The 24,730-nt window shown below is 42.2% G+C and overlaps 4 protein-coding genes across 6 annotated transcripts in view; 3 read left to right on the top strand and 1 right to left on the bottom strand.

Annotated features, from left to right (window-relative positions):
* Positions 1 to 4,020: 4,020 nt before the first annotated feature.
* On the bottom strand, positions 4,021 to 5,654 carry LOC126558630 (mitochondrial 2-oxodicarboxylate carrier). Its single transcript, XM_050214678.1, has 6 exons — positions 5,493 to 5,654; positions 5,246 to 5,428; positions 5,078 to 5,175; positions 4,829 to 5,003; positions 4,289 to 4,393; positions 4,021 to 4,215 (listed from the first exon to the last, which is right to left on the bottom strand). The coding sequence occupies exons 1-6, from the start codon at positions 5,652 to 5,654 to the stop codon at positions 4,021 to 4,023; spliced, it is 918 nt and encodes a 305-aa protein (XP_050070635.1).
* Positions 5,655 to 6,521: 867 nt separating this feature from the next.
* Positions 6,522 to 6,995, top strand: LOC126559490 (uncharacterized). Its single transcript, XM_050215658.1, has 2 exons — positions 6,522 to 6,604; positions 6,686 to 6,995. The coding sequence occupies exons 1-2, from the start codon at positions 6,573 to 6,575 to the stop codon at positions 6,993 to 6,995; spliced, it is 342 nt and encodes a 113-aa protein (XP_050071615.1). The 5' UTR covers positions 6,522 to 6,572.
* LOC126559342 (mitochondrial intermembrane space import and assembly protein 40-B) lies at positions 6,813 to 7,550 on the top strand. The gene is made up of 2 exons (XM_050215489.1): positions 6,813 to 7,216; positions 7,286 to 7,550. The coding sequence occupies exons 1-2, from the start codon at positions 6,999 to 7,001 to the stop codon at positions 7,515 to 7,517; spliced, it is 450 nt and encodes a 149-aa protein (XP_050071446.1). The 5' UTR covers positions 6,813 to 6,998; the 3' UTR covers positions 7,518 to 7,550.
* Positions 7,551 to 9,249: 1,699 nt separating this feature from the next.
* LOC126558309 (protein similar) overlaps positions 9,250 to 24,730 on the top strand; it is a 116,267-nt gene continuing 100,786 nt past the window's right edge. For 2 of the 3 annotated variants that reach the window (XM_050214304.1, XM_050214302.1), the window contains exons 1-2: positions 9,250 to 9,356; positions 24,392 to 24,579. In XM_050214304.1, coding sequence (XP_050070261.1) covers positions 9,280 to 9,356; positions 24,392 to 24,579 — 265 coding nt within the window. In that variant the 5' untranslated portion in view covers positions 9,250 to 9,279. Of the gene's footprint in view, positions 9,357 to 18,025; positions 18,745 to 24,391; positions 24,580 to 24,730 lie in introns of those variants that run through there. The other variant, XM_050214303.1, reaches the window with a different exon arrangement.

Below are 24,730 nucleotides of genomic sequence, written 5' to 3'. Positions count from 1 at the left end.
GTTCTACATTAGTGCAACTCTTATGCAGGACCAATGTGTTAAACGTACACAAATACCCCCGAACGAAATAACCTTCTTTCGGGTGCACTAGCTGAAGGTGACGGTAGAACTCAAAAGATACATTAAATAAAACCGACGCTTGACGCCCCACATTCACTTTCTAAATCTGTTAAGCTGGGTAAATTAAACTGTATCACGATTGTTTACACCACTAAACGTTACAAATTAGAACAATCATGCAGACTTAATTGAACTGCGTTGGTTTTGCTGGTTGATAGTATCGAAAGCTAGCCTTTGATTCCAATTTAATTCCTGTTCCCATTTCTGTAAACAACAAACCATTAGAATTTTGCCCTTTGTTCTCCATGACATGTGCTTTGCCATTAGAACTAAACCCATTAAGGAATACATTTTATAATGATGAGACACTTCATAAAACCATGACTCATCTATTTTAAGTAATAATAAACTTTGCTTAAAACGGTGTCAAGTTGTTAGATCTTAACGGGGTGATTTCTTTAGCACTACCGCATATTGTGTGCATTATTTGTAGCATCTTATCTTAATGGTTTTAGGGCAACTTTAAACAGACACAGTAATTAAATATTTCCTACATTACTTGTAGCTGACGGGCTGGATTAGGATTGTGTACGCGAACTTGGCATGATGTAATAGAGCGCTAATGGCTGCAAAAAAATCCCTCCATAAAGTTAGGTAGGTTTATGTGTTTGTTGACCTATTAATTCTTTGTCTGGTTCATTATCATATTCGTTGGTTAGTTGGTCGATAAACAAAATATAACCAAAAAAAACCCTATTTTTTAGGGAACATAAGTTGTGTCATGGATGCATAAAATACTTCTGTTTTACACGTATTTAACTTGTGTTTTTTATGCTATTTATAATTGTTGTAAATATGGGTTTCTTACATGTGTTTGTGAGCTATTTATTTTTTCCCTTTGTATAACCGTTACAGTGAAGCATTAAAATACGAAAAATAGTTTTAAAATATGTTAAACTGCATTTAAATTTTCTTTATTGAAAATCAAAAGAATTTGAATATCATACCTATATTAACTGATATTTACTCTTCACATACAGTTGCATAAACCGTAACCTACACCGCTGTCAGTAAAGAAATGTACAAACTCATCAAATTTATTAATGGTTACAAAATCGGAGCATTGCGTACGAAATACAGCGTATTTCGCAAAACATTCTGTGGATTAGATGGACGATTTAACGGTCGGCGAATTAAACTTGTTTTGAAGCGGTAAACCCTCTTCTCAAAGCTTCCATTCTGCATGAGACATGAGTTTTTTTAAGCACACTTTTTTTTAAATTTCTGTTCAAACTTCTTGTCCCGCGCACGCTAGGAACGTAGGAACTTGCTCGGACCGGTACAACTTTCGACTTTTCCGATCCTACGCCCTATTGCTATCGATTGCTGCTCATGTTCTTGAGCTCTGCAAGCAAAGAATAATGTTTCGAACGCTGGCAGAAGCAGGATGGAGAATTATCATACTGCCTTACACACACACACACACACACACACACACACACACACACACACACACACACACACACGCAGCTCGTGATACGATAACTGCGTGTAAATTTTTCATTTTGTATGAAATTGGTTGGGTACCGGCACCGGTGGCTGGCTGTCCCTGTGCAATGAGTTGCGCCGATCTTATGTTGCTTTGCGTTCTCTAAGCGCCAGCGCGACAGAGACACACTTCACCGGCTAGTTTAATGATACATTATGGGGCTTGCGAGGGTTTTACTTTCCGTCCAAAACGTTAAACAAAAAAAATACACACATAAAGCGGAGAACCACAAGCAATAAAAGTAATCCGAAAACTCGCACACGCGACTCCAAACAAGAAGGGGTTGTACCCGTTACCGTGCTCTTGGGCAGCATCGTCTAGCTTGTTGGGGGGAGATGAGCGTGGGGTGGACGGGAGGTAATGCTGAAAAGTGGGCCTTACCCCAAGTGAAATGATTCGGATGGACAGTGCACCCGGCTGGGTCAGTGCGATGGTGTGTACCTGTGCGAACGGCTAAAAGACCCATTCTAATAAGCTAAGGGCGCTGGAAGTAGTTTAATCAGTCCACCTGTGACCGTGCTCCGGATCGGACGGTGATCCATGAAATTGGACAACCATTTTCGGTTGCTTGCTTTGGATGGCTTAAAGAGCCTAGTAATTGTCGCTGAAGGAACTAACCATTCATCATGAAGTGTACCGTGCTGTTACTGTGCGTTTTGGCTACGTTGGCCATCGTGGTACCGAGTGCTGTTTGTGATCGTGCCGAAGAGCAAGAGCTCATGCTTCGCCGAAATCGAAGAACGGTACAATTTCTTGTGAATCATTTTGTGAACTTTTTTGGCCTGAGTGGCGGTGGTACCCCCGGGGGCAATAAGAAGATCGAACCGAAACAGGATAACGTGTTTTCGCTACCGCTTACGAACATTCTTAAAGCATCGGCAGGAAAGTTTTCCGGTGGTAGTGGTTCGAAACATAAGCCAGCAGTACCAGAACGTGAACCAACTTTGCAGCACGATCTACCCACGTGGGTCGATGATCGTCCCCAGAAGATAGCTAATCCCTACAGTGAAGCGTTCGAAGCTGATTCTCTAGAACCGACGCGTGTGTCTTTGCTTGATACTACGCGCCAACCAGAAGAGACTACTACAACTAGTACGACTACGACAACGGAACCTCCTACAACGACCACAGAGGAACCAGCGCCAATAGCACCAACCGAACCCGCAGAACCAGAATCCTCAGAAACACCAACAACTACAACGGAAGCAGCGGAACCAGCTACCGATGCCCCGACGACGGACGATACGCCACAGGAAGGTATGCCCAGCAGCACCGAAGCCTCACCGATCGATCCAGATGATGTGAACAGGCTTTCCGATGCAGGTCTAAGTGCGCGCAGCGATGCACGGGATCAGAGCTTCCAACCGACGCCCATTCCATTGGTGAGCTATCAGCATTACGTACAGCCAGCGATCTGGCAAGCCGGTGGCTCTGGATACCAGCATGCCTTCCCGATGCAGCAATACTTTGGCAACAATGTATTCATTCCTGCGCAGCATACATTCCCACTAGCGTCCCCATTCCAAGTTCAAGCGGTTCAAGCTCCCGTCCAAAGCTACACGACCAACCAGCCGTTGTACGATAATAGGCTGTACTATCAGATGGGAGCCGATTCACAGCCCAAATCACACAGCCGGGTGAAACTGCATGACAATCATTACGATCTGTTTACGTACCATGATGATACGGAACCGGCCGCATCCAACTATCAGGTGCAATCGTTTGGAAACTATCGGAATCGTCGGTATTAACGATACCACCGGCTAGTTAGGAGATCTTTAGTAAATTAACTGTTTTTTTAAAGCTCGGGATAAAGCTACAGAGCGGCCCTTTCATCACAGCATTTGTAAATAGAAATCATCCTGACGTGGAACAATTCATTGCGTGCACAAAAAAGAGATCACGTGATCATAAGACCCTTTATATTAATTCGAGATGAAACAGTATCGGATTGTGATGTTAGTGCAACTGTACAAAATGATAAATAAAAACAACTCATCTATTAAACATTATTATATTTAAATGTTTTCTTTTTCCTATTACAAAAGAAGTATTATTGTCGATTTGGAATTTGGAACAGTACAGGTTTTATTGTATAAATGCACTCTAAAATAATACTCTTCATACTTGACTTCATACTACTTGACCGCGACCTTCAATAGAAGAAAATTGACTTCAAAACGACACAAAAAAATATTGCGTTTTACCCGTAGCGTAACTGGAATCATACCAAATGTGTATATATAAATGCCCGAATATGTACCTAAATGCCATTTATCACCATGGCAGAGCATTGAATGCAAACCGCAAGAAAAGAGAACTAAGCAGACTGTTTCGTTTAATGGTATGTTTTGTCGGGATTTTGTTTGAATGTTGTCAAATCGCTGGGTTCGTACCTTACGCAATTACGTCTACTTGAAGTAATCGTCCAGAAATGCGTACACATAGTCGTAAACTACCAGCATGATTGCACCGCCCGGCCCTAGACGCATCACTTTCGGGGTGAGGCCTTTGTAAAGAGCCGCAAAACCTTCCTCACGGGCAACGATCACCATCGAGCCAAACGTCGTACGATACTTTACCTGTCCCGGAACAGGTTGAGGTCCCTGAGAGAAAAAAGAAATTAAGTTAATAGCTAGTGCTCATGTCGTATCGTTTTGGGCGGTTTGTTCCACTGACCTGAATTCGAGACTTTGCCACATCGAAGGGAATATTCACGATCGAGCCGAGTGTTCCACTGACGAATCCGATGCCAACCTTGCGAAGAAATTCTTGCACAGGGTCCTGATAAAGCATGTAAAGTTAGAGTAAAGTTAGGTTTAAAATATTGCAATTGAAATAACACAAATTTCCTGCAAGGCTTTTGACTATTTCACAACTTAGTACTTAAGACTGAAGAAGCAACAAACATGGGACATAATTTAATCATTAGGTAAAGCTGCACATGCATGCACAACGGAGACATTGCGAATCATTCAAGCGAACGAAACGTAGTATTATGTTAGGAAGCGAATGACATTAAGCAAAACCAAGCTACCCACTTACCAGTTCTCCCTAACCATACCCTAATGGCTGCTGTTGTGTTAGAGTGGACGAAACATGAAATAGATGAGTATGAAGCAACTGTCGATATGTCGAGTAAGCGATGAACAAAATGTGCGTCACATAGATCAATACGGATATGCAGCCTAGTGCACCTATGCCGATCGTCAATTGTACCTTATACTCCGGAACGATGCCTTTAACGCTATGGTAGAACCCGAAGTAGATCATATTGAACACACCGTTGCGCCCGATTGTGGCAGTTAGTCCACGATTCAATCCATTCAACCCGAACCCGGACTCGTTAATGATTTGCTTCGTAACTGCCCAAGTACTAGGAACCTGGCCCATCCTTAAAGTATCCACAAAAAAGTGCACAATGAATACAGATTACAAAGTTGCCATAGGCGATGTGTGTTTACTTACTTGTTTTTGTTTGCCTGTAAAGTAACTTTAACCATTTCGAATGGATTTACCAGAATAGCTTCCGTTACACCCGCTCCTAGACCAGCCAGAGAAAATGTCTTGAAAGCGGAAGGAAACAACGCTTACTGTAGTGTTAGGAACAACTGCGCCTCCATTTCCGCAACTTACCAGAGGCGTTGGTTTATCCGATCCAAACATGAAGAAGCGTTTGTACTGCTCAAAGGTTAAAAATTTTACCGCCCGTTTAGGCGTTTCCACCAGCACCGGTGGTAGGATACCTTTGTACAGTGAAAATATTCCTTCCGCTTTGGCCATTTTGCGGATACAATCGAATACGCCATTGTAGTACGTCTGCAACGGTACAGAAAGCAAGGATTAAACACGGAAAGGCCCCTAAAGCGCTTGTACTACTTACAACCGATTTAGCAGCACCGGCAGCAGGGCTCGCTTGAAGCTGGAGTCTTGTTTTAACCAAATCGAGTGGATGCATGATGCACACCTCCACGAAACCGGCCGATCCACCTGCTCCAACCTGCATAGCCGCTTGGCGCAGAAACTCTTTCACATCCGATGGCATTCTGGCTTTAGAATAGGTTTCTCACGTCTCGGGAAACACTTCAGTCACAAAAGCTATGATTATCTAAAACTATAAAATAACCTTTTTATGAGAAAACGATCGTATCGTCGTATTACTCCATATTGGAAACTTACCGAGATGCTCCAAACCAACGCTGGATGGCACTTAACCCGCTGGGTATCAGGTATGGGACGCTTATCAGGAACAGATGGTGTTTAACTATACCGAAATACGACTCATTCACCTTTGTGTCACGATAACACGCTTTGTAATAAATATTCAGTCATGTAAGCCGAAAAAAACATGCATAAGGCACGTTAAGTTTCGCTTAATTTTCTTACGGACGTTAGTTGGAGCAAACAAGAACAATTGACCTCTGGTTAAGGTCAACTTATTGGAGGAAACTGTTGGAATCAGTTTCCAAAATTAACAACCTACTGCTTATTGGCCAGAGACGTTCGACACTGTTGCTGCTGGGTGGAAGATAGACAGACTGATGTTGTTTACATATGATGAGGCGTAGTTTATTTACAGCGGCACGCAACGAATCAGCTGTTTGCGGTACGATGTGTTTGTTTCGCTCAGATATGTGTTGACGCTAGAACCAGACAATATTTGATGTTTTATATTTATTTCATTTTCAATTCAATGAAAAGCTGAATACGAAATATGAGATAAGTCTGGGTTGTGATTATTTTGAGCTAGTTTATTATTTTTAAAAGTTATATTACGCAAACAAATATTGAATTGAGAGCATGAAGCACCCCTGCTCAAACCTAAATGTCATTTTGCAGGACAGCTACGAATCTCACCAGCCTGGCCATATTTCATGATGTTTCATAATACCAAACATACAAAACACGCGTTCACGGTAGAAGAAAACACATTACTTTTTAGCCGCAAGAACATGATTCTATTATGAGTGGATACATATATTTTGATGTAGAAATGTAAGTATATCGTCTTTTCTAGTGTTATGTGATGTCCCAAATGAATGTCTCAAACTTAACCCGTGATTTTTTGGCTTGCAGCAAACTTGCCAATAAACCGAATCAACTATCCGCACTCTACGTGAAGTCTACCATAGATTGTGCACTAGCAAAAATATTTGGTGAAATAGGCGGCCAAACGGAGGTGGACCTGTTGAAATTCGACGAACAGCGACAGCGCTTTATTCTGCGAGTACCAAAAGAATTTTACGTGAAGCTCCGAGCTGCTATTACGCTGATTGGAGACTACCAAGGAGTACCGTGCAATTTCCAGGTGAAGAAGGTATCGCCGGTTTTGTTCACATTGGTAGAAACTCATTTTGATTTCGCAAGAGAGGCAGCGTTCGCTTGAGCCATGTCGTTGTGCAAAAGCTACGGAAAGGATAAGGTTATCTTTGCCACCAAGGAGGACCATGCCACCCCAAGTAAGGTGGAGCTGCCGGACTCGGAACCGCGACCCGGTTTAATATTGGAAAATGGAGATATCAACTGGAACTGTCCATGCCTTGGTGGAATGGCAATCGGTCCGTGTGGTAACGAGTTTCGAGAAGCATTTTCCTGCTTCCATTACAGGTATGTTTCGAAAATTTATGTTGCATACGTGTAGAAAGGCAATCATCTTAACTCATCTTTTTTTCGCAGCCAAGCTGAACCGAAGGGATCGGACTGCTACGAAGCGTTTAGCACGATGAACGAGTGTATGCGGAACTATCCCGGTGTGTACAAACAAAACCTCAACGAGGACGAAGAGGACGAGAATGGGGCCGGTGTGGCGAGCATGATAGCGGACGAAGGCGAGGAGGAAGATGACGTCGATGATGTGCCGGTACAAGCGAAAAGCGAATCGAATGCGGTAGCGACAAAAGCAAAGTAATTTGTATTACATACATAGATAATATACGTGTGTAGTGTTATGTGTTATGTGAAAATGGGTTACATTTGTATGAGAGGGCTTTTTTTTTATTCATAAGGGACGGCCAGGCCGTATTGCTATATGAGAGGGCTTAAACATTGAGAAAAACTATATCGAGTGGAAGCAGCATTTCATCATAATGAATAATCTTTTCGTCATCATGATTTCTACTAGACATATATCTTTCTGTTATACAAATACGGTGGAAAATAGATAATTTTGTTAAGAATTCATTTTTTAGTTTGTTAGGTCAAAAAGGAAATAAAGAGAAATATTGAATAATAAAAAAACTACGTACATTATTTTATATCGTTAAATAACTGGATCATTTTGACGTTTTCGTTCAAACATTGGAATGTTTGACAGTTTCGTCAAAACACAATTAGGTTTTTTGACACACGTTTCGTTAAAAGATAGATGTTTTGGATATTGTGTGGAATTAGTTGATTGAATAAAAGTGCTCCGAAAACGCTATGGATAAATTCGTCTTTGCATGCGTTATCAAATGCGTGTTGCGTTCGTTTAACAATTGTGGTGATTCTCTATAGTGCAGCCGCTACAAATAAGTGCGTGAGCATTTGAGCATTTTGTCCTGTGCCGTTTGGTCAACATACTCAAGGTTTACTGTGCCCTATGCTTGTGCTCCATCAATAACACCAAGCGTAACCTTCTGCTGGCGATAGCAGTGTGTGCAAGTGTTCTCTAGGCTGGTACAAATTTCCCGTCGTGAGCCAAGCGCGGCCGTGTCGGATAGTACCTTCTGGAACGACGGTAAAACCCGTACAGTCCGGAATCGGATCAATGAGGTTAGGTAGCGTGCGGAGGCAAAGTGCATATGCAAGAAGCTATCACTGCTATTACGCACCCTACATCTCTCGACCATCGTACTAGCTTCATCATCGTAGCCAGTGGCAGCAGCATAAACCCACCCAAACCAACAACAACCCCTCCCGCTCGTTGACCGATGTTGTTGCTGAGCGCCCGTCCGTCTATTGAAGAAGGTGTAAGCGGGAACAGTGCGTTCGGAAAAGCGTTTGCAAGAGCCAGACAGTACGATTTATTTTGGATTTGTGGCGGTCGAACAATCGAACGAGGCAGCAGCTGATTGTGCCCGTGACGTGAGTGAGAATCGTGAATAGAAAAGAGTGAAAATATCAACCAAACGATACCCCCCCCCCAAAAATAAGTGTGTGTTGCCGATTGTTTGTAGTGAAGTGTTTAATTTTTTTCGTGTTGTGTTGTGTGTGACACTGTTCGTGCGTGCGTGTGTTTATTTTGGTGTTTTTGGCGGTGCGAAGAAAAGGTGCGTGATTTCGTAACAACAAGCACACGGCCGTCGTGTCACACAGTGCGAAGACTGTGAATGAGTGAAACAGTGTGTGTGTGTATGTGTGTGTTTGGGTCGCTCATATAGTCAGAAGCAAGAGAAAGCGCATCCGTAACAAAAACAAAGCCCACAATCAATAGTGCGTAAGTTGTTCCGTATTGGCGTTCATGTTTGTGTGTATGTGCGTGTGAATGTGCGTGAAAGTATTGTCTCAATTAGCATAATTGTTAAACATTAGTGGGAAGACGGTGTCCTCCGTGTTTGTTCTCGTGCTCAACTGCAACCCGTTGCTGTAAAACGGTGTGCTTGTACAACTACCAACGAAGGTGCTTGATAACAGCGAGCGAACTATACACCTCACAGTGAACCTTAACGAAGGGACCGTGGTTCATCGAGATGACGAAAACAGCGCCGAAACTAGCGGAGACGAACGGGACGGGGAAGGTGGTGAAGCCCGTCAAAGAGAAGCGAAGGTAAGACAAAACATTCAATCGAAAAACTTGAATAACTGGCCACCAAAGGTCGCTGAAGGGAGCGCGTAACTGTGCGGTCTCGAACCGATCGTTTCCAGCTTGCATGTCTTAAGAAGCATATCGTGAAAGTTACACCCAAATTGAACATCAAGCATCATTTAACTTTTGGGCCATTTTCTATGTTTTTGTTGCGTTTTTTCGATACCGTAAGATGATCTAGTAGTTTCCATTTTCGATATTTCAATGTCATCAGAGAGCATGGTCAAAGCAGTTTGGTGTGTTGCAATAGCAACTGTATCCATTCTCAGCATAGCATCCCTACAGAGTGCTTGGATTTTATTCATTTTCGGAGAAACAGCAGCATCGCAGAAGCGCGTCCTTTCGATCCCTCAACCCGTATGATCATCATCTTCAATATCTACATGTCGTGATCCAAAGGATCCACGGGGGGATGTCCTTGGTTGTAAACTAATATTCCGAACTGCGTTTCTTCACCTTTATTGCGGAATGCCAAGCGACAACGACACATTTGTTAGATTCCAGAACACAAAGGAAAAATAGTTTGCGAGTGTTCCTTTAGTTGTGCTCTACTGATGAGGCGACTAAATAATGAGATTACCATACAATTATCAATTCATTGCATGCATAAGCATTTTTATGTCATTCAATGTTTCTCGCACCAGGCGGAGAGGATAAAAAAGGCGCGCAAAAAGTAGGAAACCGACCGGTACCTAGCAATAATTACTACACAACAAACTCTCGAACACGATCCGTTCGAGTTGGGGGCAAATGTTTGTGCCGGACGTCCCTTCTGGATAGGGTCGAATGAAGGAGAACTAATTGCATGCACTGATTATTTCAAGCGTACAAGCAATCGTTAGCTGAGCTCGCTGCTGTGGGTGTTTAAAGCAGTTTGAACGGGGGACACTTCGTTTTAATAAGAGAATAATAAAATAATACGTAAAATTCCTATCTCAAGCTTAGCATTGTGTTTTTTCCTGTTTGATCAGAACGGAATTATTGTAATAAAGTAGAATGAGTCCTTAATTAATAGTAGCTAGGCGGGCCCTTTCAGTAATGCGTAATATGTGTGCTAATATTGTGTGTCTACATTTTTCCTTTTACGCAACAAGGACTTCCGTGTGGCGCTTTCGATCGTCATGCTGTGTCCTACTTTTGGATGTATCGAAGGAAATAAAGAGACGGTGGGACTTTGTTTTGACGTTCACTTTCGATAACAATGATGACGTTGAACTTTTCCACGCGGTGGCGGTGCGTGCGCAGTCCTTCCGCCTTTTCTAGGGGCTTGTCGTCCGGTACACTTCGGTTAGAAGCATTCGGTGGGAAAGACCACTTCGTGTTGAAGCACCTCGGACCATACATACGCACAGGATGTGGTGTTGGTGGATTTCTTCAAAATTCTATCCGTTTTTCTATCTATCAGTTCGGACGGTACAGAGGCACAAACTGTTCAGCTAGCAACGACCGACAAACGACATTTTAAAGTTGTTGAACCTGTTGAACCGGTGTGATTAGCCGTGGGCATTCGCTTCGCTGCGCCATCAGCAGCACTCCCATATAGATACATCCACATATATGCTTATTGCTTTGTATAGAATTTTACATTTCATGCTGCAGTTAGCTTCTTCCACTACAACGATAAATGGATGCTCGTATGGATCGGGAAACATTCAAACGGGAAACGTATGCAAGTTTGATTTCAGTTCTAACTGCTCAAGTTTCAATGCTCTATAACCTCGCAAAGTCTTAAGCTTGCCATGTCTACCTTTTTCACCTAATTGTAACTGATAGTAAGCCTTGCGTACGGGGAGACAGTTCTACCATATAGACACCACTTCCGCCTCGAAAAATATGAAATAGGATGAAGGAATCAGTATTGTATGCTTGATCTCTGATCACGTCGTCGGAAGTGCATTGAATGACTCATCCGGAGGCAATGTTATATCGTCCACATGAATAGGAAAGGTGCTGGATATGGGCAACAGATCCATTGCGCTATGACGCAGATAGGTAAATAATAATGCAAGAACAATATAGTAAATAGGCAATAGTCAAATAATGGAATCGTACGAGAATGAACAACAATGTCTTATTACTGCTTTACATTAAATAAATTGTACTTTTACAATACAGTTTAATTACTATGATCGTAAAGATATCATGTCAACAAACTTCAGCAAATTGCGTAGCTATTATAGGGTTACGGCCTACTCCGGGAAGAGCTTTGAATCCCAACTCAGGCTTCGAGACACTGCCGGAGAACGCTCTGAAATGGGATTCAAAATCTCTTCCCGAAGTAGGCCCGAAGTAATAGATGGAACCAAGTTTAAGTGTTTCATCTTTGGCTTTACATCCTGTGGAGCTTTCTTAACATCCTGAAGATCTGTGGAGATCTGTGGCTTCGTTATTTACTTACTTATTTATCAGGCGCTACAACCGCTTTGCGGTCTTGATCTACCGCAGCAGAATCCGGAGCCGCTCACGGTCCCGCGCCGTCGTCCGCCAATCCGTTATTCCGGCCTTGATGGCGGATGATTCCACACCATCCTCCCACCTCAATTTGGGCCTACCATGCCTCCTCTGTCCATGTAGACGGCCTAAAAGGAACTTCTGAGCAGGGTCGTCCGGTGCCATGCGTATAACATGGCCAGCCCTTGGGAGTCTGACGAGCCTAGCTCGCTGCACGAGCTAGGCTGCACGAGCTAGACTGTATGACGAGGTCGTCATACAGTTTGTACAGCTCGTCGTTGTAGCGGCTCCTCCATTGTCCTTTTACAAATACGGGGTCAACGATCCTTCTGAGCATCTTCCTCTCGAACGCGGCTAAGAGGGCTTCGTCTGTTTTGGACATGGTCCATGTCTCAGAGGCGTATTTGAGTACTGGGATTATAAAGGTATGATACAGTTCCAGCTTCGACCGTCGCGGTTTTTTGAGGTGAGATGTTTTCTCAGGCTGTAGAATGACCGGCTGTTCGCCAGCATCCTAGCGCGCTACTCCGTCTCTATGCTGTTTTCGCTGACGCTGACTTGCTGACTTTTAACCCGAGATAGGTGAAGTTTTGGACGACTTCAAATTTGCGGTCACCTATCCGTACATCACTCTCACGTAGTTCCGAATTTCTTAGTAGGGCCGCTGATAGTGCCACCATCAAGTTGTTCTTTGCCTCGTTAATCTGCAACCCAAGGTTTTCTGCCGCCTGCTCGATCGTTTGGCAGACCTCCGCTGCTCTGAGAGAGCCGCAGACCAATGATGTCTATATCATCAGCGTATGCCAGGATCTGGGTTGATTTATAGAAGATGGTTCCCAAAGTCTCCACCTCCGAGTTACGGATGGCCCTCTCTAGTGCCAAGTTGAATAGGATTCCAGCAAGCCCATCTCCTAGACGCAGGCCTTTGGTGGTAACAAAGGACCCTGAGAGTTTTCCATCCACCTTCACCTAGAATGTGACGTTGGTCATGGTCATTCTAACAAGCCTGATCAGTTTAGCCGGGATTCCAAATGAGCTCATGGCATCGTAAAGTTTTACCCTGACTATGCTATCGTAAGCGGCATTGAAATCTATGAAGAGATGGCACGTGCTCATCTGCTGTTAAACCATATTCTCCAAGATTTGTCGCATGGTGAAGATCTGATCAGTGTTATATTTTCCGCTGGCTTACTTAACAGGAAATATTTTTAGCTGCATAGTTATTCCTGTGTTTGAATCGAATTTGATACTATTAGCATAGTTCAAGGGCGGCCTGGTAGTTTAGGCAAGAACGGCTCCGGTCTTCATACGGCAGGACAGGGTTTCAAATCCCATCCAGACAGTTTCCCCCCGTAGTAAAGGCTGACTATCATCCAACTACGTGATATCGGCAAGTCTAATAAGCCATTCGATGGTCGGGCGTAACCTGTAGAAGCTCGTTAAGACAAGAAGAAGAAGAAGAAGAAGCTTCGTTCGCGCATCCAGGGCTTGGGATATTTATTTCACACGCCAAATAAATTTCTGGTTAGGACAATTAAAACTGGAGAGTTTTAAAACAAAATTCCATGAAGATGATTGAAGTATGTGCCAATGAAAAATAAATGTCATCTAATGCATTATCATTGTGTTCTTGGTCCATCCAACAGCCATATTAGTATAACAAAAGGAAACATTTTTGTATATTTATCAAGCAGTAATTAGGTATAGCGAAGCATTCCTCGAAAGAATCGAATAACCACGTATAGCTCGGTACATGTCTGTATTGTGGGTCAACAAAAATTACTGATAAAGCCTAGCCTCTGATTTAACCGTGCCTCCATGTTTTCATCTCTCAAGTTTAGAGTCTAGTGATAAGGTCGAAAAATTCACTTACGCCAGCTATTAAAATATTACTTTCACTTGATGATGATTCGACAATTGCAAAGAGATCAGAGTTACTTGATGATGAGAATGATTGAAACTAACTCGATCGTTTGTACATATTTTCTCTGGTTCGTTATGTTGCGTAGGAAATTGTGTGTGTGATGATTTGAAAAAGATTATACAATTTTTTAAACAAAGCACTCACTACCCTGTGCAAGACAAAAAATGCATCTAAAAAAATATTCGTCACCACCGGAAGCCAGATATAGGTTTTTTATTCCATAAATGTAAAAAGCAGTTGTTAAGGATTCAGTGCGCGTGATTAAACGTACGTGCGCCGATTAAAATAAAACCTTCCACACGGCTTAAGATTCACACATCTTGCACAAGAGTTTCGATGCAGAAACGGATATCATTCTTACTGGCATACCTGGCCAACTGCTTGCAGACGTCATAGAAAACGCATAAATTAGCAACATTCAAATTGAACTGGGAAAATCCATGATTGCTCAGTAGTTAAACTATTGTGTAAATAAGTACACACTACGTATCACTTGTATCTGCGATCGGATTTGTTTGTCAGCATTTTGAATTAGGAAATCTGTTTTTGGTTGGCGTTGTTGATCATGTGGTATGAATTTGTATGAAGAAATAAAATTGATTCAGGATTGGAACGGTAAAAGCACAAGTTCCTTGAAAGTTGGACCATCGTTGAAAGATTGGTCTATTTGGCTTTACTGACCTTCGACACCGCGGCCATTTGAATTGATTTGCTGGGTCGATTTTATACATGCACATTCATACATCTCCTATATGTACGTAAATTATGTGAAGCGCGGAACACAGACAGGGAAAAGCGAGATAGATTGTTTCAAGCGTCCACGAACGCAACTACACAACCACGGAATGCTGTTTCGGAAGCAAAACATTGCAGAGAACAATTCAATGTTTGCTGCAGCTTGGACGGGGAGATAAACCGGGCCGGAGAATGTGTGTGTTTGCGTGTGTGGTGCCAAGATGCGTCCATTCACGAGCAGATTGATGTGTCTGTGAAAATCAACGTTTCTGCAAACTGCTAGCACCCTATGCTATTAATTTTAATTGAGTCAATTACTACTATTCGCAGTAGAAAACAACAAACGGAAGGTTAAACCAACACAAATTTAACGAGAGCAGAAGAACCTCAGCAAAAATTTTGCATTATAACTTGTTCTTGATATTAATATAAAAACAATGTGTAGCTTAAAATTAAAATAATTCAAATGTTTTAAAGAAATTTTAAATAATTTAATCTCACGATGAATGTATCCTAAAAACCGTTGTCAGCCTTGAGATACTACTTGAGATATGTGTAGCGGCTGTTTATCTTTGACTAGAATTCTTCCTTCCCTGTCTGGTAGCAAGCTGGGCGCATTGGCAGCACAGTACAACCGAGATAAAGGGCCTGGACCTCCGTGTTGTGAGTTTTGCTTTGCCAACCAGCTTTCGTCCTTAAATAATGATTTAGATCCTTTCGTTAAATTAGTGAGTTTGACTTCCAGTTGGCGCAAATTAGCTTCAATCAAATAATTCAAGTGCATCTTATTCCGGGTGAGCTCGGCTGTGGATGTTGTTGCTCTATGGTTCTGATGTTTCCTCTCTATGACTGCTAAGAGGTTAGCGCATCTTTGAAGCATCGTGCCCAAAAAAAACCCTTTGTTGCGGATACTTTGTGATGTTCGCCACTCCATGTCCTTGCCAGCATTTAGATGTTTGTGGTTGGCGGCCCTACTATCGGCAGAACGCACGAGTCCGAACAAGATGCGATTGATGTTTTTAGTTTATGGGGCCGTAGAAATGCATTGTCATTGTCCGTCGATAAATGTCAAGTAATGTCCTTTTCGAGATGCAACACTATTATCCTATTTGATAACAACATTGACAATAGTTTACTTCAACGTCCTGAATGTGTTAGAGACTTAGGGTTTCATCTTGACAAGCAACTCAGCTTTAGACCTCACATGACACATCTAATTAACCGTGGTAATCAGATGCTAGGCATTGTATTTCGTATGACAAAGGAGTTTCGCGACCCTACTACTATTAAATCGCTCTTCTGTTTCCTAGTCCGATCAGACTTAGAGTACGCAAGTGTTGTTTGGTGCCCCGCAGCACACATTTGGAGCCAGCGCATAGAAACAATACAACGAAAAGCTACGCGATTTGCCATTAGACTCCTCCCATGGAGACCCTATGATCGACTCCCAGACTATCCCACTCGATGTCTTCTCTTGGGACTCCAACCACAGACAGTTCGTCGTTCGACAGCTCAGTGTATGTTCGTAGCAGGTTTGATCGGCAATGAAATAGATGCTGCAGCTCTCCTTAGCTCCATCAACTTTTTTGCGCCCTCTAGGATTCTAAGGCAGCGAGACATAATCCGGGCTGCTCGCTTCAGGACTACTTTTGGTCAATCGGACACAGTGAACGCAATGAATGTAAACTTCAACATGTATGAATTTGGTATGTCTCAATCTGCGTTCCGTGAGCGTCTACTTATACGTCCAACATTGTTCAGTTCGTCTCTTTAGGCTATCACTCTGTTAGTTAATAAGACACTATTCATTAAGACACTTGTGTGCGATCCTGACGCCTGCAAAACGAAAGGAGCTCACATCCACAATAACCTTGTAAGGTTACTACAGAGTCGAACTCAGACATTTCGCCAACGACAAGGTCGCCAGTTACGACTTTAGATCTCCTAAACCAATTTTTATCGATTCTGTGGCCGAAATAGCGTCTGGCGCTTGTCGACGCCACCGTTGCGAACGTGTAACACACGAAAAACAAATAAACATAACAAACTGCCATCCGCTAATAGGACGATAGTGCGTAAAATCTACGGGAAGGGAGAGGGGAAGAGATCAAAGGACGAATCCCATCTCTTGGCGAAGTCAAACAGAATCCGCGCAAATTCGTAGTCCTTCTGTCCCAGGTAATCGCGTATCGGTACCGCCGGGGATCTTCCTGATCCCCGAAACGGCTGCTAAGAGTCCGGGTCTAGCCGCATCGAACTCCACACATGTCCAGAGGATGTCGTTAATGTCGTGGTATCCGTTGCTACAGCTACAAACCTTGGAATCGGCGCTACCTATACGTTGAAGATGTGCATTCATCGCATTATGGTTCGACATAAATATCGACATTATGCGAATAACCGCACGATCTACCGGGAGCCCGTGAAACCAGGGACGCAGAGAAACCTGCGGTGAGATGGAGTGCAGAAAGTTCGTCCTCATCCCCCATGCTCTGCCAGCGGGCCATACACAGCTGTTGTGGGATAATATTTATTCTTTTTTCATTCAAAATGGGGCCTTTGGGGAGATCAATAGCGCACATTTTTATTAATCAAAACACTCTTTACAGCATTTACATTTCCATGTTCAAATCTAACCAATGCAATTACAATTCCTGAGTGCTACATATTTTGACCAATTCTAGCGTTTAAACTGTACCTTTGTACCACTGTAATAGGATGCAAAAATTATCTTTATCACATGCGCTTATCATCTTATCATCTGTCTCGTTTGCCTTGTAAAGCTGTAAACCATCCATAGACAGCAGCACTTCTTCAGTAGTTCCAGAGCACCAGGGCAGCAGTATTTCGCGCTCAAATCAGTACAGCGACCAAGGGCGAGTCTTTTTTCGCTAATCGTTTTTTTTTTTTGTTGTTTCCTCTGAAAGTCTCACATACAAGCCTCGTTTGCCAATTTGTAGTATGTTATCAGACATGAGCCACAAAACTTTCGTAACCACCTACTGGTATTTCCTCTGAGAGCAATGTTTTGTCCAGCAGTAGTAATACAGACACCTCGTAACCGAATGGCTCGCGAGTTCGTTGACTATTTGGTCGCTGGCAGTTCCGAGCGTACGAGATCCGCTCGCCGTTTCGATAACGAAGGGTCCCCCCGAAGACACACGGTAGGGCCTGTGGTAATCGTGGTTCAGGTTTTTTTTTTTATTTATCGGGAATCTATCGTTAACGTACACGAGATAATGTAACATTATAAATTACTAGCATTGCCAATCGGATTACGATTAGACAGTCTTCAGCGCTCGGTGTCGTCAGTCGGAGTCGGTTAAATTTGCAGGTTTTACTCGCCTGTACAGTTGGTCGTCTAGGTGTGAAGTGTGTGCTCCACGTGTTGAAGTGAATAGGAAGCTTTGAGTGAAGTTTGAACAATTTTTTTTGAAGGCTCTTGACTTTGTACAACTGTTGGTGAAAGAGTTCTTGTGAAGATTCGTATAAGGTTGGCGCTTTAGCGTGTAGATGGACAATGCAAATGAACTGGTATCCTAACGATGGAGCTGGTAGTGGAACTGGCAATGTTTACGACGGTGGTGGTGGATATTATGGAGGTGAAAATATGTCATTTTATGGTCCTCCGGCAATGGGACCAACGGATTACACGGATAAACTCAAACCCACGGGTTTTGATGGAACGTCGTGTTATCCTGGAGGAGGAAGTTCTGTTGCTGGACCGATACGAGGAGATTTTCCCGGTGGTTTTGACGGTGCAGTTACAAGCAGTAATGCATGCCCAGTGTTACCCTACCAAAATGCGATTCAAGGGTTGGGACCTCTACAGCACCAAGCGCCAGTGGGCATGTTATATAACCAAACCCAAATGATGGCGCCAACGGTAATGGGTAGCAACAACGATTACCAGCAGCAGCAGCAGCACCATCAGCCACCTCATGTTCCTTCCAGCAACCACCATCATGCCGGTGGTGCTTATCAGCCCTTTTGTCAGGCACTTCCACCGCCATCGCACCAACAGTCCTCGTACGGTACCGAATTGGGTAAATCGTCAGAAGTCGTGTCGCAGAATTTGATGTCCGGCTCAGGTACAGCGTCGTTTCTTGAGCAACCGTACGTAGCAGCAAATTATGCACCGTGTCAGGGTCCGCCGCCATGGAACTACGCGTACTGCTACGGATACTACGGTCAGGAACCGTGTCCCTTCGTGAATATGGTCGATATGGAAGACTTCATGTAAGTAGCTCGTGGATTACATCTTTACGCCAATTGGGAGAAAATGTCTGGTTCGTTTATGGTTCACAAAGTCACAATATCGACCAATCGGATTGTTGCGTTTTGCGGCGTTGGTTGGGATTATCTGGACCCGATAGTGTCCTCCCAAAACCATGTACAGGCGTTTGTAGGTGAACCTTTGGTGGTATTATGTGTTATACAGCTGACGTCCGATAGCTAAACCATTCGAGCTTGAGTTATTTTTGTTGATAACCATATTACATGGTTATACCAATATTGGTGGAGGCCCGTTCCGATTGGTCCCCTAGCAGATTAGCTGGTATATAAGAGATGTATGTGGTTTTCAGCGCACGATGGTTTTGGGCTGATGGACCAAACTGATTTTGATTGTAGTCAGAAGCTGATACTGTTAGTTGAAGTCTCTTGTATTTTTGATGAAAGTTATTTTACCTTATATTATTTCTTTATGCAATTTACATTTCTAATTCTTCTTCTGCATGGCTTAACGACCTAATAATAGGTTACGCGGCTATCAAAGGGCTTACTAAACTTATTGATACCTCGGAACGGGCCGGATGGGATTTGCTCCTCGGACCTGTTGAGTGAAGTTTGGCGCTGCTGACGCCTCTACCACAAAAGCGCTCAAAAACATGTTTAATTATCACATTTGACAGATAGTCACATTTGAAAGAGTCACACACAAAAGAAGGCGAGAAAAAATAATGTAATATTCAAATAATTTTACCCTACAGTTCAAAGTCCTTCAGCGTATCACTCATCTACAGCTACTTTTTGTAGTTGTGTAGTTATAAACAGTATAGCACATCACAACACGCTGTCGAACGATGATTGCGGTGCTGTTTAAACGCAGTTTAGTCTCATGGGACCTCGGTAGCAAGTAGAAGGAATATTACTCATGCTCCGGTTAATGTGCCACTTTATGGTCACACCATGGCGAGACGAACGTGGTGTTGTTTTCGGCTTCTCGCCTACCATTAACTGGCCCTGGCTGTTCCCGACGAAGCACGGTGCGCAAAGTAACGCCACTATCTCCTGTCTAGCACTGTTTGCACTTGCGCGTGATGGTGGATGCTGAAACGATTTGTTGAAGCGACACCGAACTGCTACCATTAGCCCTTCTCAGATGTAGCGAGCAGCGTGGCTGTGCAAATACAACCTAATTTAGAACATTCTATACCGTTAATAGCATAGGAACACTCTCGGTCAAGCGTTTATGTTGAATGTATTCCCTTTATGTTCCTACCCACATGATTACAGAAAGAACAAAAAGTGTGAAATGCATAAAAATGCAATAATGGAATTGAAAATTACTCATTCGCAGAAAATAGAGAAAACAAATGGCATCCCGAATATTGCAAACGATCATGTGAACAAAAATATGTTTAGGAGTTGAGAAGCGGACAGTCATCTTTCTACTGTCACATGCCTGTATTACATCATTATCGACATCATTATCCCTTTCCCGATGACGACACTTTGGATGTCTTTTCTGTCACAGGTACTTTTTGCTGCTTCTTTACAATTTTTCACATGGTAACCAGAGAGCAAAACAAACATTTCGCAGCATTTCAAGACCAAAATAACACGTGAAATAACCGGTAACCGGTATAACCGGGACGATCATACATTCGTTTAAGCGCTTGGGAAAACTCTTTCGCTGGTGATACGATAAATAATGATACTGATAATACGTAAACTGCTATTTATGTTTGTGGCCTATTAATTAAAATGCAATTATTTATCATCAAAAATTGTTTTTTTTTTCAAAATGTTCTCCAGCATGATTCATACACTTTTGCATGCGCTCAAACCAATTGTCGAAACCCTTTTTCCACTCTGATTAAGATTCCTCCAAAATGTGGTTTTTGAACGCGTCAACTGCATCTTCTGATTACAAAAATCGTCGACCACGCATATTTTTCTTCATGTGCTCGAATTTAGAAGAAGAAGTCATTGGGTGCCACGTCAGGGCTCTAGGACGGATGGCCCATCAATTCGACGTTTTGACCGGTCAAATGAGCGAAGGTATGAGCCGATGTGTGAGAGTTCGCAATGTCATGGTGAAGAATGATCCGTCTTCTGTTGTTCGTTTTTCGAATTTTATCGAAAACTTCTGGCAGACAAATTGTGGTGTACCTTTCATAATTGATCGTCCTCCGTTCTTCAAGTGGAACAGTCGCTTCATAACCAGTTTAGCCGAAGAAACAGGCGACCATTTGCTACGAAGTGCTTCTTCCATGGATAACTTTCGTTGGACCCACAGGGTCGAATGTTTTGTTTCGGACTCATACGCATAGATCGACGTGTGACGATCTTATCAACATCTTTTGAAGCATCATGATCGTATTTTTTCAACATTTTTTTGCACCAGCCTTTTTTGCGATTGTCAACATGTGCGGGATCCAAAGAAAACAATTTTGTTTACGGTCAGGTGGTTGTGCAAAATTGTGTTTATGCTGGTGAAAGAAATGTCCAAAAATGCCTCTATCTCGCAGTATGTCACTTGACGATCTAGTGCAATTAAATCTTCAACGGAATCGGAACGGCCGTTTTTGGACGACCTTCTTGAAAATGGTCATCGAGCGAGCGTCGGCCACGATTAAATTCATTACCCCAGTTTTTATCAGTGCTGTAATATGGTGCATCATCACCATACAAAGATTTGAGCTCTTCAAAGCAGTCTTGTCTTGATAGTCCACGTCGAAAGTTGTGAAAAATGTTCGCACGAAAATGTTCACGGGTCAATTCCATGTCTTTAGCAAAACTCATTTGTTCAAGTTAGTGTAAATATCACAAATGATGTTCGTACGTCAAAACGTTGTGAGCGTGATTATGTTGCAAAATGTTAAACTTTCAAATAAAAATATCAGATTGCATATGGTAATACTTCTTGTGGCCTAGGCCAGAAACTTATGTAGCAGCCCACGTAATACGTTGCTTTTAGTACAAGCGGTTATACTTAAAACTATCGAATGAGAGAGAGTGTCGGAGTGCCGCTACCCGCCAGGGACTTCCAACCGTTTCTCAAGCTAAGTAGTTTAGGAAGGTTGAAATAAGTTCTCACTTCTGCTGCTTGATCAAAATCTATCTTTCTTTATTTGCTCAACGGTCGGATATAGTTTACATATTGTCGTGTTGGAGTGGCGATGCATAAGCCCCAACACTCGATACCCACCTGACTTATCCCGCAATATGTATGGCAACTTGCCTATCTTCAGGCACATCTTAAATTAACGGTCATATTCTTCAACAAGACGGCTTGCGCCGTATTGTCAACACCCGCATGTAAGGATTTTTTTTATCAACTAGATTAACGGTGCTGATCCGCCGGCTTTCGTGCGGCTATTCTATTGATTCTATTGATGAGGCCTGAGTGCTTTCAATTTGGCTATTTTGGTTGTGGCTAGTGTTTTGTTGACCTCACGATTAGCGGCTCTAGACTGTAACAAAACAAGCATAATTTTTTTTAACAGCACAAACATGGATTCGCCAGCGTACGGTGTTTTCCAGTGCAGTCCAGTAGTGACATTCCAAGTTCGATCTGTTCAGCGTACAATCCAATGATGATGATCGAATTATCGACAAGTTCCATCCCGCAGCAGCAAGAGCAACTTGACTACTCTCAACCTGAATGAACTTTCCAAACACCCCAAACCCAATGCCCACGCAGACAAACTTGTGCCAGCGCTGGACTGGATTGGAGAACACTGTACCGTGGATTACGCCTTCCTCCTGTTTAACGGTAGAGATGAAACTGCACTCGGAAATATTAATTGAATTCGAAATATCAAACAGGTGTACGTTTGTTTTGCATCAGAAAATAAGATTCTATGCTTTAAGTAAGGTTGGGTAACAATTTGTGCAAAAAACAATGAAATTAGCTTTTTTTTATGATAAGATCGTGAATAAGCTCTCAAAATTTAATTGTTGCTATTTATTTTATAGAATCCAAATATTCTCTAAATAAATATTACAGTTGCAACCTAGGCCACCAATCAAATATAGGTAGATTTATTACAATCAGTCTTTGTCTTCGGTTCATGTAATCATATTTTTTTATACTACCTTCTACAGTAATGTTATACACACGCAGGTTACAAATCAATTATTTGTACATAAAATTGTAATGTGGGATGAACATTTTTAAATAAAATAAATATTGGATCGTGTTTGTTCAAGTCGAATTTTGGGATTTTCCACACTTTTAAAGCATTGTATATTGAATCCAGGCCCTTATATACTGTATTTCGCAATAAGCAGCTCTTCTTTTATCGCTCGTCACATGGTGCAATGGCACAGACAACAACATTTTTGGGGGATCTTTTAGATGCATCTTCGCCCATTTTTCGATAGGTCTTCAAGGTTAATGACTTAAAACGTCGAGCAATCGACTGTTTATGTGTTGTTGTCTCAAATACAATACTTCGCACTAGTACTATGTACATTTGCTAAAGGGTAATGTTGAAAAAACATTGGGATTTGCAGCAGAAAACTCTGTTACCTTCTGTGTCCAGTTGTCAATAAAAGTTTGATTTTTATGTATTTACGATAGATTATTGACCATCATCATCCTCATCCCCAATAAACTGTATCTATATGAGGCAGGTTAATCTCTACGTGCTATTACGCGTGTCTGATAATTACCGATTAAGCTAAGACACATCGGTTGGGACGGAATTTGTAAGCGTCAGAAATAAATTTCTTTGTTTTCATGTCGAAACACTTAAACGATGTAATACAAATTTTCATGTGAATAGAGGAAATATCGCTTTTAATTTTACGATAAAAGGCAGCTTTCTTTCCTCCAGTAACTCCTCCACTGATTTTGCAACTTATCAGCATTATGTTGCATATGCTCATGTCTGTATGAGTAATTTTAATAACTGCATCAAAGTTTATTAACCTCCCATTTTTTTGTGGTAAAACCTGTGAAATGATTCGATTCGATCTCGTTATCTGACGTAAGTCGCGAAGCTAAGAAGTTTGCTCGATAAGGAAACGTGATTCGCCCACAGCAGAGCAAAACGATGTCCAGCCAAAAGCGGTACACATTATCAAGACATCATCGGGACGTAATAATAAAGGTGCCGATATCACTAAATGTATCACACTGACTGATTCGAAAAATCTTCTATTGCAATGCCGCTCCTAGAAGCTACCACCATTCCCAGCAGATTAGGATTATCAACGGCAGATTGTTTTCACATTTTCGTGGAACGTTGGTTATATTTGTTGCGAATGGTTATCCATGTAATAACACCTCGACTTCTGATGCGATTTACTTTTTAAAACCAGCTTAGCTAAACCAGATTTCGTTACGGAATTCATAAATTCATCATCCTTGAATGGGCGATCACACTGTTTCAACGGTTTGGCAGATTGCTGTCATGTTTTAGATCGTTGTTTGGCAGTTTTTAGCCTTTGATTATGATTGATCGGAAGTAATGATGATTAAAGGCAATCACACTGTTGATAACAGCTATTCGAACGGCAATCGTTCAGCAATTGGTTGAATTTTAGAAAAAAAAATCCTGCACTGTTCCTACTGTAAATTAATTGGATTAGATTGGATTAAATTAAATGGATATTTTCAATTAAATCTCTTTTTTGTTTTTTTTTCTTCTAGGAACAATGAAAAACGTAAGGAAAAATCGCGTGATGCGGCACGCTGTCGACGCTCACGTGAGACGGAGATATTTCAAGATTTGGCCAGTTTGCTCCCGATGCGCCCGGAAGAGGTTGAGCATTTGGATAAGGCATCCGTTATGCGTTTATCAATCGCATACTTGAAGGCGCGCACTATGCTGGAGCTGTGTAAGTATTAACCTAAAAAAAGATTACTGTTGTAAGTTGTAACGCTACTGTTGAGAATTCTAAATAAGATATGTAAAAACGGACATCTAACGGTTTACAAGACTTATTGATACCACTTAATTGAACAATGAATCCTTACGGTTCGGATGGG

This window comes from Anopheles maculipalpis, chromosome 2RL, assembly GCF_943734695.1.
Source record: "Anopheles maculipalpis chromosome 2RL, idAnoMacuDA_375_x, whole genome shotgun sequence".
NCBI lineage: Eukaryota > Metazoa > Arthropoda > Insecta > Diptera > Culicidae > Anopheles > Anopheles maculipalpis.
The sequence above is the reverse complement of the archived record's forward strand: the minus strand, read 5'-3'. Positions and strand labels throughout refer to the sequence as shown.

What these genes read in the sequence shown, in the direction of transcription:
- LOC126558630 (XM_050214678.1), bottom strand. Translation starts at nt 5,654, where the DNA reads ATGCCATCGGATGTGAAAGAGTTTCTGCGCCAAGCGGCTATGCAGGTT. An exon ending in TTACAGGCAAACAAAAACAA is followed by an intron (nt 5,004 to 5,077) that starts GTAAGTAAACAC and finishes GGATACTTTAAG; the next exon opens with GATGGGCCAGGTTCCTAGTA. An exon ending in GCATCGTTCCGGAGTATAAG is followed by an intron (nt 4,394 to 4,828) that starts GTACAATTGACG and finishes ATGCTTTATCAG; the next exon opens with GACCCTGTGCAAGAATTTCT.
- LOC126559490 (XM_050215658.1), top strand. Translation starts at nt 6,573, where the DNA reads ATGAGTGGATACATATATTTTGATGTAGAAAT. An exon ending in ATATATTTTGATGTAGAAAT is followed by an intron (nt 6,605 to 6,685) that starts GTAAGTATATCG and finishes TTTGGCTTGCAG; the next exon opens with CAAACTTGCCAATAAACCGA.
- LOC126559342 (XM_050215489.1), top strand. Translation starts at nt 6,999, where the DNA reads ATGTCGTTGTGCAAAAGCTACGGAAAGGATAAGGTTATCTTTGCCACC. An exon ending in TTTTCCTGCTTCCATTACAG is followed by an intron (nt 7,217 to 7,285) that starts GTATGTTTCGAA and finishes TTTTTTTCGCAG; the next exon opens with CCAAGCTGAACCGAAGGGAT.